We start from the raw sequence: 12653 nt of genomic DNA, 5'->3' as shown, positions 1-12653 counted from the left end.
GAAAACGACTAGGGAGTGGAGACCCTCTGTCTAAAATAAAATCAACTAGGGAGTGGAGACCCTATGTTGGAAAAGCGACTAGGGAGTGGAGACCCTATGTCTAAAAATCATCAACTAGGGAGTGGAAACCCTATGTCTAAAAATCATCAACTAGGGAGTGGAGACCCTATGTTGGAAAACACAGCTAAGGATTGGAGACCCTATACTACCATGATTTTTTTTTTCTTTCTTTTTAATTTCATATATTTTTTTAAGATAATGAGTAAAATGCGGGAAAGAGTTTGGAGAAGACTTCCCTTTTGCAGTAGTTGCTGCAAAACTGTTTCTAGCCTTTGCGTAATTTCGTTTTGGTTGCACCTGCTTCTTGCAAGGTTGCTTTTGGATTGCACCTGTTTCCCTATTTTTTTTTCAAACAAATAACAATTTGTCAGTTTGAAATGGTGGTTGGTTTTCTGGCCTTGATTGTTTCAGTCACTTGGTCTCGGTCCTTTTAGTTGTAACTGGTTGTTTCCTGAACATCGATTACATTTATAACCTCGTAGAACCTCTGGCTTTTCCGAACTTTGCCCTGATGGTTAGTCACGTGGGACTTAACCTTTTCAACTTTTATTTTTCCCTTGTGGGCATTTGACATTGAATTTCCTTTTTCAACAGTTTTTGATTTCGAAACATCGGCCAACATGGACAGTTGGAGTCAACTCGATGCCCTTGCCGAGATTGGGTACCTTTTCTTTTGCATATTGGCTTGTATCAAGTGAGAACCCTGTAAATCAGTCCTGCCTTCCCTTATTTGTCTTAGTTTCAGAACAGAGTTAAACCGAAAAGGATTCAAAGAAAAGCAAATAATGGAATGAACAAATGAATTTAGACAAGAGGTATCCCTTTCGAGGAAAAGAAAGAAGGACTTATCTGGAGTGTATACAGACTTCAATGAACATGACATGCCTCTTGGACTAGATGCCTGATCTGTGTAAACCGTCCAACTCTCAGAAATTTATCACAACTCTTGCTTTGAGACTGAGAAACTTTGCCCAGGACTGTGTCGATGCCAGTGACTATGAGGAGCCTCTTTTCGATCAGTGGCGCCCTTTGCGGGTTTTCACCAGCTGGCCTCTCTCATTTCTCTTCTCACCATCTCCTTATAGTGCTCTTTGTGAGTTTTCACTAACAAGACTCTCTCATTTTTGAATTTCTCTGCTTACCATCACCTTATGGTGCCCGTGAGGTTTTCACCAATAAGAATCTCTCATTTTATTTCTCTCATTTTGTTGTATCATATCGAGTAACTATATTCTCCCATTTTGAATCTCTTTGCCGATTGATCGGAAGGACTTGAAAAGGATTTGGGTAAAAAGGATTTGGATTGAATTACAACTTTGGAACCTTTCAGACAAAACCATCGCCAAACCATTATAACATCTGCCCCAGTTTCACTTTTGAGGGAATTTGGGTTTTTGTTTTGGTGTGACTGAACCCCAGAGAGAGGCTGCCTACGTATCCTTTTGGAATCAAGTCAAACGTAGTTCAAGGAACTTTGTGTTTTTTTTTAATCTTTTTTTTTTCTTTTTCATAGTAACTTCCAGGTTCCAAAGAGGGTGATCAAAGAAACAAAAAAGGGTCAAACATAATACCTCTTGACCGCATCTGCATTGACAGTTGTTTCGGGGTCATTTCCTTTAATGTCTACCAAGTACAATGCTCCTTTCGGCAACAGTTTTCTTATAATGTACGGACCTTTCCAATTTGGAGCAAATTTTCCTTTTGTTTCCTCATGATGCGGGAGAATACGTCTCAGAATGAGTTGCCCCACTTCGAATTTCCTGGGTCGCACTTTCTTGTTGTAGGCACGGGCCATTCTTTGTTGGTACAATTGCCCGTGGCAAACTGCGGCCATTCGATTTTCATCAATCATAGTTAATTTTTCCAATCGGGCCTTGATCCATTCATCATCCTCGATCTCGGCTTCAACAATGATTCGAAGAGAGGGAATTTCAACTTCTGCAGGTATTACGGCTTCAATTCCATAAACCAATAAGTAAGGCGTAGCCCCAACTGATGTGCGCACGGTTGTGCGATATCCCAATAATGCGAAAGGCAGCTTTTCATGCCACTGTCTGAAACTTTGGATCATTTTCTTGAGGATCTTCTTGATATTCTTGTTTGCAGCTTCAACAGCGCCATTAGCTTTGGGCCGATAAGGGGTAGAATTACTATGCGTAATCTTAAATTGTTTGCATACCTCCCTCATCAAGTGGCTATTCAGATTTGCAGCATTGTCTGTAATGATAGTTTTAGGAATACCAAAACGACAAATAATGTTGGAATGCACAAAGTCCACCACCGCTTTCTTAGTGACAGCTTTGAAAGTGACTGCTTCAACCCACTTTGTAAAATAATCGATGGCAACCAAGATAAATCTGTGCCTATTTGAAGCTTTCGGCTCGATTGGCCCAATGACATCCATACCCCAGGCAACGAATGGCCAAGGTGCTGACATAGGATGTAACTCTGAAGGCGGTGCATGAATCCGATCACCGTGTATGTGACACTGATGACACTTCCGGACAAAATTGAAGCAATCCTTTTCCATGGTCATCTAGTAATAACCTGCCCGAAGGATTTTCTTTGCAAGGACATATCCGTTCATGTGAGGTCCGCATACTCCCGAATGCACTTCGTTCATGATCTTTTCAGCTTCTAGGGCATCTACACACCTCAAGAGATTCAGATCTGGAGTTCTTTTGTACAAGATTTCTTCGCTCAAGAAGAAACCGCTAGCAAGCCTTCTAATGGTTCTCTTTTGGTCTCCACTAGCCTGTTCGGGATATTTCTTTATTTTTATAAAACTTTTGATATCATGATACCATGGCTGAACATCTGGTTCTATTTCAATTGTACTACAATAACCATGCCTCTCTCGAATTTGGATTTCCAACGTGTCAATATGGACATTGCCCGGATACGGCAGAGTTGAGGCCAAAGTAGCTAATGCATCAGCTAACTCGTGGAATCGAGGAATATACCTGAACTCGACGGACTTGAATCGTTTGCTAAGATCTTCCACATGTTGCCTATATGGGATAAGCTTGATATCTCGAGTTTCCCATTTACCTTGGGCTTGCCGAATGATCAAATCTGAATCTCCCATGATTAATAATTCTTCCACATCCAGAACAACTACCATATTCATGCCCATAATGTAGGCTTCATACTCAGCGGTGTTGTTGGTACAGAAGAACCGAAGCCGGGCTGTGGCCGGATAGTGATGACCGGTAGGTGAAACCAAAATTGCCCCAATCCCGACACCTTTTGCATTTACAGCTCCATCAAAGAACATTTTCCAAGCATTGGTATCTTCTGGAATTACTTCAACTGAATTTACTTCCTCGTCCGGAAAGTAAGTACTTAGGGGTTGGTATTCATCATCAACCGGGTTCTCAGCTAGATGATCCGCCAAGGCTTGAGCTTTCATCGCTGTACGGGTGACATAGATAATGTCGAACTCAGTGAGCAGGATTTTCCATTTTGCTAACCTTCCCGTGGGCATTGGTTTCTGGAATATGTACTTCAGATGATCCATTCTAGTTATGAGATATGTGGTGTAGGCCAAAAGATAATGTCTGAGCTTCTGGGCGACCAAAGTTAGGGCACAACAAGTTCTTTCCAACAAAGTATACTTGCTTCATAAATGGTAAACTTCTTGCTCAAGTAGTATATGGCCTTCTCTCTCTTCCCGGTCACATCATGTTGCTCAAGATCAAAGAATATCTGTCAAATCTTCCTGGCTCGGGTGGAACCAACACAGGCGGATTTGACAGATATTCTTTGATCTTATCAAAAGCCTCTTGACATTCATCTGTCCATTTGATCGTTGCATCTTTCTTCAGCAACTTAAATATGGGCTCACACGTGGTAGTAAGCTGAGCAATGAACCTGCTGATGTAAGTCAATCTCCCTAGCAGACTCATGACCTCTTTCTTAGTTCTCGGAGGTGGAAAATCCCAAATAGACTTTATCTTTGTTGGATCTAACTCAATACCCCTCCGGCTGACTATAAACCCCAGAAGTTTCCCAGATGGAACTCCGAATGCACATTTGGTTGGATTCAATTTCAAATCATACCTGCGCAGACGCTCAAAGAACTTTCTCAGATCTTTCACATGGCCTTCTTGTGTTCTGTTTAATGATCACATCATCCACATACACCTCAATTTCCCGGTGCATCATGTCATGGAAGATGGCAGTCATGGCTCCCATGTAAGTTGCCCCGGCATTTTTCAAACCGAATGGCATGACTCTGTAACAGTAAGTGCCCCATGGCGTGGTGAAAGCCATCTTTTCTGCGTCGTCCTCATCCATCAGAACCTGGTGATACCTAGCATAACAATCTATGAAAGACCGTATTTCATGTTTGGCACAGTTGTCAACAAGAATATGAATGTTTGGCAGTGGAAAGTTGTCCTTGGGACTTGCTTTGTTCAAATCCCGATAATCAACACACACTCGGGGTTTCCCATCTTTCTTCGGCACTGGGACCACATTAGACAACCACGTGGTGTATCGCACCACCCAAATCACACCAGCTTTTAATTGTTTGGAGACTTCTTCTTTGATCTTATCACTGATTTCCGTTTTAAACTTTCTTTGCTTTTGTTGTACGGGTGGGTAACCGGGATAAGTTGGAAATTTATGTACTACCAAATCAACGCTCAAACCTGGCATATCATCATAGGACCATGCAAACACATCCTTGAATTCAAACAAAAGTTGGATCAATGCATCCCTAGTTCTTTCATCGGCGTGAATGCTTATCATGGTTTCTCGGACCTCTTCTGGACTGCCCAAATTAACTGGCTCGGTTTCATTTAAGTTTGGCTTAGGCTTATTCTCAAATTGTTCCAATTCTCGATTTATTTCCCTAAAAGCCTCATCTTCATCATATTCTGGATCTTGATTCATTATTTCACAGTTAGACAGCGTTTTAGGATCTGGGCATGAAGTCCGCCAGCATGTCATTATATTTAAGTCCGCATTATTAGAACTGAAAAGAAAAAGATAAGAAAAATAGCAAAATTAGAATAAAGAAAAAGGAAACATCCATTGATGATGAAATATTGATTTCATTTCATTGAATTGAAGATAAGTGGGTTTACATCGAAATCAAAAGACAATAAAATAAAAACATTTGAGTTACACCCTGAAATAACTCGTAATGTAGAAAAGATAGCAAGACTGGACTACCGGGATTCCCGCCTGACAGGGAATGGGGTAGCTTTCCAATTCTGAAGCTTGGCATTTGGCCCCATGTATAACAACTCAGCAGTGCTCGTTCCTTCCCCCGGATGGACCATGTGGGACTCATACAACATTCGTTTCATGGCTTCACAAATATCCTCAATCTCTTCAGCCGTGAAGGCCTCTTCTTCTTCTTCTTATACATATTTGGGATCAATAAATGACTTGGTGAGATGCGGAACGGGCTGAGGCAGGACCCACCCATTTTTCTTGCACTCATCAGCCCATTTTCTATCGGCCTCTGTAGCTCGAAAACCTATGCCGAAGAACTTCTCATTGGCGGTTGACGTAACGGGCTCTATGATGCCTTGTAGATATACCCCGAGCCCCTTTCCGGGGTTTGTACCCATGTTTAATCATTTCAGTGGCGACCATGACCGAGGCATTAGATAAGCAGGATTGAGGGAACGGGGCCCCTTATTCGCATTGATCAGCGATCATAATTTTGAAGGCTTGGTAGACAATGTGCTCACTTCCTTCTCTAGCTTTGATACATGGGACTGAAGGGTCCCTGTAAATGGACTGTTCATCCTCCCCGTGGACAACAATTTCTTGGTTTTCATGTTCAAATTTGACCATTTGATTAAGAGTGGAGGGCACAACTCCTGTAGTGTGAATCCATGGTCTTCCTAGGAGAAAATTATATGAAGTATCCATATCCAGAACCTGGAAATTACTTCGAAATCCACAGGGCCAATGGTCAAAATCAAATCAATTTCCCCTATTGTGTCTCGTTGGACACCATCAAAAGCGCGCACAAATACATTGTTTGGTCAGATTCTTTCAGTTCCAATTTTCATCCTCTGGAGCGTTGAGAGAGGGCAAATGTCGACCCTAGACCCACCATCTAACATGACTCTCTTCATATAATAACCTTCGCATTTGACAGTCAAGTGAAGGGCTTTGTTATGGCGGCTCCCTCTTGGGGCAAATCATCACGGCTGAAGGAAATCCTATTAACTTCAAAGAATTGTTCAGCCATTCTTTTCAGTTGTTCAACTGAAGTTTCAACCGGGACATATGCCTCGTTCAATGTTTTCAGGAGTACCTTCTGATGTTCATTTGAGCTAATAAAAAGAGATAAAAGTGAAACCTGGGAAGGAGTCTTCCTGAGCTGGTCAATTATTGCATATTCCGAAGTTTTCATTTTTCGGAAAAACTCTTCTGCTTCCTCAGAACTCACAGGCTTCTTAGGCGGAAACCGTTTATCCTTGCTCAGTTTTAACATCTTTTGCTCTTCTGGGTTGTGGTACTTCCTAAGTTGGTTCATTTCGTTCACCTCTCCCATAATCTCTTTCCCCTTGTAAGTAACCACTATTTTGCTATAATTCCAGGGGACTGCAGTGGGGTCTCTCATAGGGCTCTGTGGTGCGCGGCTAATAACCACGGGCTCATTCAGCCTTGGTGAAATTACCGGCCCCCGCGCCACATAAGTCTCTTTTGGCACATACAACTTTGGCACATTTAGCGTGACTTTCCTCTGCTCAAATATTTTGAGAGTTTTCAACATAAGTTGTTCTTTCCTTGGGGCCCTAGGAACATAGAGAATTGAGTCCTTAGCAGGTGCTGCCCCAGTATTTGTTTCTGCAATTTGAGGAGTTAGAGTTATTTCTTTCTCATTTCTGGCTTGTTTCACCGCCGCTTTAGGTCTTGCCTCTGAATCGATAATGGCGATGATAGCTTTCAAATCTGGATAAAACTCTTTATCATCACAAATCATTCTAATGACCGGCCCATTGTTGTGAGTCGGTAATGGATTGTTAGTCACATTGGGGACTTCCTCATCCCTCAGCACCACTCGTTTTTGTTCTATCAAATTCTCAATGGCTCTCTTGAGAGTCCAACAATCCTCCGTATCATGACCCTCTACCCCTGAATGATAGGCACACCTAGTACCGGGCCGGTATGATGGAGATTTCGGATTTTGCCGGTTTGGAGGAACAAGTTGCAATAGACCCATCTGGACTAATTTTGGAAACAAGCTAGAGTAGGACTCACCAATATGGGTGAAGTCGTTTCTCCTAGGATGCACACGAGGGCGTGTATTATGTTGGTAATTGTTTTGTGGGGGATGGGGGTTATATGGAGCTTGGTAAGGATGGTTATTTCTGGGAGGTGGAGCTCGGTTTTGGTTGTAGCGTTGTTGTGGCCGTGTATAAGGTTGGGCATTCATCACCGCATAGGGAGGCGGTGCCACGGCATATTCTGCATCTTGATGAGGGTAGTAGTGTTGTGGGGTTCTAGAAGGCAGGTAAGAATGATCGCGGGATCGATGGGGGCCTCTCAAACCTGAAGTCATCATGGCTCCTTCTTCCCTCTTATTTCGATTTGCTAAACCTCCCGAGCCGTTCTGTATGAATTGGGAGGTGGCTCTCAAAGCAGATTGACTTATGATTCGGCCAGTTTTCAAGTCATTTTCTACCATTTCTCTGATTTTTATGGCCTCTGCAAAAGGTTTGCCCATTGCAGACATCATGTTCTGAAAGTAATCGGCCTCTTGGGCCTGCAAGAAAACATTGACCATTTCTGCCTCATCCATAGGCAGTTTCACTCTGGATGCTTGCTCACGCCACTTGATAGCATATTCACAGACGTTTTCCGCTGTTTTCTTCTTGAAATTGGTCAGAGAATTCCTATCTGGAGCTATATCAATATTGTATTGAAATTACCTAACGAAATCTCGGGCCAATTCATCCCATATATGCTAATGGGAGATGTCCTGATCTATGTATCATTCTGATGCAATTCCCGTTAAGCTCTCCCCAAAATAGGCCATCAAAAGTTCTTCTTTTCCACTTGCCCCTCTCATCTGATTGCAATATCTTTTCAAATGAGCGATCGGGTCTCCGTGCCCGTCGTACTTTTTGAATTTTGGCGTTTTAAAACCAACGGGCAAATGAACATTAGGAAACATACACAGATCGGAGTAGGAGACACTCTTTTGGCCACTCAGGCCTTGCATGTTCTTCAGACCTTTTTCGAGGCTTTTCATCTTCCGAACCATCTCTTCTTGCTCAGGGTTTCTCATAGCTCTTTCCTGTTCCATAGGAGACTCAAACTGCGGGTGCTGAGGGTAAGAGTTTGGGGTAACATGAGCGTTGTCTAGCTGAAATTGCGGGACTTGAAAAGTGAAAGATGAAGGCTCGAAGCATGGCCTGGGAACTGTTGGTTGTGCCGTAGTAGAGACTGGTGGTGCGGTGAATAATGTAGAAGGTACCCCTGAAAACGGTGCCTGGGGGCAAACCTCAGAAGGCATACCGGTGAAATTGGTCTATATAGTGGGGTACCCAAACGGGATGAATGGGTTTGTTACGGGGATGGGGACATTAGAGATTCCACTCGTCCTGGGAAGCAGTTCAAGAAATCCGGGGATTATACTGGGCGGTTCTTTGCCATTAGACAAGGCGTCCCACATTTCTAACATACGGACGCGTAGCCCCCTATTTTTCTCAGTGGCTGCGGACTCTAACTGTGGAATAGCCGATACAGGACTATTCTCAGGCTCAATAATTGGTAGATGACTTTTAGAGGCCATAGGAACGCTGCCTTTAGATCTCGTGAAGTAAGGATGAGAAGCCAGATTACCATAAAACCAACCACCTTAACAGGACCTTTGATAGTTGCACACACAACAATCTGGTTAGTTTGAGATATTTAAGAGATAAGCAATCGCATATTGGGGATGCAATGCACTTAAACAATTAAATGTTTATAAATGTCTTTGCAACAGCTGTATGTTTTATCCTGGTTTTACTATCTCTTTTCTCAAATTTCGAATCCTTATTTCTTTTTCCTTCCCTTATTGTTGTCTTTGCTCTTTTATTTTTCACTCTTTTTTCTTTCTTGTTCACTCAATTTTCCTTCTTTTTCTCTCTTTTTCTTTATTTTTTACTCAGATTGTCTATAACTACGATCGAATCCGATGGGGATTGCCTAAGTATCATGACGCCGTATGAATCAGATCATTACGTAGTTCAGAAAATAAATGCAGAATAAAAGAAAAGAAAATTTTATTTTTTGGTTTTTTTAAATATTTTATTAAATAAAATCTTTTTGGGTTTTTTTATTACAAAGATTTTGGAAATACTAATGATTAAACATACATACTCAAAAAAAAAACAGACTCGAAAAGGTAAAATACAGACTCAAAGCCAAAAATAATAAATAAATAAAAAATCAGGAATACATAAGAGCCTCTAATACTACTCCGGGGCCCCGTGGTACATCAGTCGGTCACGACGTGAGCCTACGTGCAATCTCTTCTTGAAGGTACGCTAAATCATCCATCACATGACGGACAAAAGTCATCACAGAAGTAAAGAACATGTACCTGGTCATATCTTCGCATTCATGGCATTTCATTGCGACGTAATCAGCGATTTCTTTAATCCTCATTCTAATGACGCCTTTTTCTTGGAGCAAACGTCCAATTCGCTGAGACCGGGCCTCCAACACTTGTGTGGCCGTATGGTTTTGGTCTTGCAATTGTTGTATGACTTCTTTCAATCGGGAAATCAATGTATAACAATTCTCTCTTTCAGCTTTGAAATCCTTTGTCTGTTGGACCATTTTATTTTCGAGATTAATCAGCTTTTCCCTTAAGATTGCGACCCCTCTATCATACTTTTGCTTTAAATACTGAACACACCTTGCCCGTTCTTCTGCATTATTCGCCAATTTTGCCCAAGCTTTTGCCAATTCATCCTCGACCTTTTTCAAATCAAACCCATAATCATGAACTTTCTGCCTCAGATTGCTTATGAGTCTTTCATTTTTTCGCTTTTTACCGGGTTTTCAGCAACTATTTTCATTTTCTGAATTTGAGCTCGGAGGGCTTCATTTTCTCGGGCCAACCTTTTCTTTTCTCCTTCATCCTCGGCAGCCTGCAAACTACTGTTAAATTTGAGGTTTTTGATTTGATCCTCTAGCTTGCTTATGGTGGTCCGGTATTCCTTTTCTTTAGCTAACCAAACACACTGTTCTCGCGCTCCATCGGTGAATTGTTGGACATGGGGTCTTTTGGCAGGCTGTTCTGTCTCTTGATCGACTCGAACTCTCTTACCATAGCAGGTTGTGTAGTTAGATTCTACTTCACCCGAGGAATAATCCCGTACTTGAGTCTGTGGCTCCAGAAACGTACATTGGTGCCAAATCTGGCGAACCTTTTCTTCTGGGAATGTGGCTTTTGGGCATAGTTCAATAACCTGTGGACTCAAATCTTCATCTTAAGGGACTGTTTGGTATCTTCCCAATTGGCGTAGGACTCGATGCGGAGCATATGGCTGAATACTCCGAAGTCCCATCAATAAAAGAAAGCACACTCCGGCAGACATGTAAATAACCTCGTTGACCATGAGCCAACTGAAAGTCCACTCAATTCGGTTTGCGGTCAAAAAACCCAAATACGCGAACCAAGCCTCAGTACCCTCCGGTAACTCATGACCGTTTACCCGGTTTTTGTATTCTTCAATGCAATCGAGTCCGGTCAGACCATAGTTCATGTACCTCGGGCGATGGCAAAGATGTTCCACTAGCCACATTTGCAAAAGCAAGTTGCAACCCTCAAAGAACTTTGTCCCAGCTCGACAGGCAGTTAGAGCTCGATAGATTTCTACGAGAATCATCGGTATAAGAGTGTCGTTGGCCTTTTTGACCATAAAGTCGGCCATTCCTGCAAGTCCTAGCTCTATATGTCTGTCACTCCTTGGGCATATCAGAGTGCCTAAAAAGGCAACCAGGAAGGCTAAACCTCTGTGTGCTTCCCATTTGTTTTTATTTCCCTGATGAGTCAAACTATTGTCCGGAGCCTCAAATCCTCGGGGATCCCCATACTGGCTGTATAAGAAGTGGAATATGCAAAATCCTTTGGCCAAATTTCCATCTTTAACCTGCCGGCTAATGCTCAGAAGGTCCAAAAACTTATGAGGAGTTACAGGTCTTGGTGCTACTGGATATCGGTGCCTGAGATTCCCGTCAAGACCAACATAACCTGCCATCTCTTCTAGAAAAGGGGTCAACTCAAAATCAAAGAAGTGGAAAACATTGTGCGTCGGGTCCCAAAACGATATCAAAGGTTCAATTATATCAACCCTTGGTTTAATTTTCAGAAGCCCGATGAGCCCACCTAAAGCCTTTGTCACATAAAGCTTGCTGACCTCCCCCAGGTCATTCCACCACATGTGGAGTCCCAGTGGAATCTCATCTACGACCCGAAAAGGTACATTATCAACGGTGCTCATTTTGCACAAAAATAAAAAATCAAAACCGACACATTTTCCAAAAACACAAAGTGGTTAATTTTAAAAATCAAAATCAGTAAATTTCGTAACAATTTTTTTTTTTCAAATACGGGCCTTTCAGCACTTGAGGAAAGTTTTTAGGGTTGTTTCTGCCAACTAAGGTTGGTTATAGGAAAAAAGACTGACTTGGGTTTACATTATGGCTATTCTTGTGAAAATAGCTTTTCGGCGCTCCAAGAGAATGTTTTAAGACTATTCTGACAAGAACGACCCCGGGTGATGATCATGTTTCAAAAGGTTCTTATTTTGGTTAGTTTTGAAAAAATGTGGTCGGACTTGATAGGGGCTGCCTACGTATCTCACATCCGGTGAGACTCAGACCCGCGTAGTTCGATAGGTTTTGGAGCAATAGGAAAACACGACTTATTTTGAAAATGATTTTTTTTTTTAGAGTTTCAGTATTTTTCAAATACCTGGATTTTCAAAACCGGGTAAAAATTTTTTTTTTTTTTTTTAACCTTACTCTTTGTTTTTCTTGGTTCCTTTTCCCTGTTCTAGAAGACGGTCAACATGCAAGCCAAAACAAACATATGCACAAATAGCACGTAAAATGCATCAAGATGGTCCAATATATTGGGTACACCTGTCCTAGACGGACCCAACCCCTATGTTGAGTCCCCAAAGTCAAATGCACGTGATGCAAATAAACGTTCCTACTAGGGATCCGGGGTGGTTTCGGATCATTTCGGGCTATTTTGGAACTGTTGTTGTGGGTGTCTGGTTTCCTTCTTCGCGAACGTAAAGGGAGTCCTGCGTTTGGGAAGAGGAATTTGAGGGGGGCTGTTGATTTGGCCTTTGAGAATGCGAAGGAAGGCTCACAAATGCGGAGAGATGCGTGATGGACTTATGCGAATGCGAGGGGCCGGTCGCGAACGCGTAGAAGGAAATGGAGGAGATGGGCCTGGGGTCGCTGGCCTTCGCGAACGCGAAGAGTGGAACGCGAACGTGAAGGAGCAGGGTAGCAGGCCATCGCGAACGTGACGAGGAGGTCGCGAATGTAAAGAAGAAATTTTGGGCAGTGGCATTTTGGCCTTCCCGAACGCGAGACCTTGGTCGCGA

The 12653-nt window shown here is 42.5% G+C and overlaps 2 protein-coding genes across 2 annotated transcripts; both read right to left on the bottom strand.

Moving 5' to 3' along the window:
* Positions 1-2596: 2596 nt before the first annotated feature.
* Positions 2597-3580, bottom strand: LOC138908375 (uncharacterized). Its single transcript, XM_070199037.1, has one exon. It carries the CDS (start codon positions 3578-3580, stop codon positions 2597-2599), a length of 984 nt encoding a protein of 327 aa, XP_070055138.1.
* Positions 3581-6184: 2604 nt separating this feature from the next.
* Positions 6185-7834, bottom strand: LOC138908374 (uncharacterized). Its single transcript, XM_070199036.1, has one exon. The coding sequence runs from the start codon at positions 7832-7834 to the stop codon at positions 6185-6187; it is 1650 nt and encodes a 549-aa protein (XP_070055137.1).
* Between the last annotated feature and the right edge of the window lie 4819 nt (positions 7835-12653).

This window comes from Nicotiana tomentosiformis, chromosome 3 (assembly GCF_000390325.3).
Source record: "Nicotiana tomentosiformis chromosome 3, ASM39032v3, whole genome shotgun sequence".
Lineage (NCBI taxonomy): Eukaryota > Viridiplantae > Streptophyta > Magnoliopsida > Solanales > Solanaceae > Nicotiana > Nicotiana tomentosiformis.
This window is presented reverse-complemented; position numbering and strand designations above follow the sequence as displayed.

What these genes read in the sequence shown, in the direction of transcription:
- LOC138908375 (XM_070199037.1), bottom strand. Translation starts at nt 3,580, where the DNA reads ATGGATCATCTGAAGTACATATTCCAGAAACCAATGCCCACGGGAAGG.
- LOC138908374 (XM_070199036.1), bottom strand. Translation starts at nt 7,834, where the DNA reads ATGGATGAGGCAGAAATGGTCAATGTTTTCTTGCAGGCCCAAGAGGCC.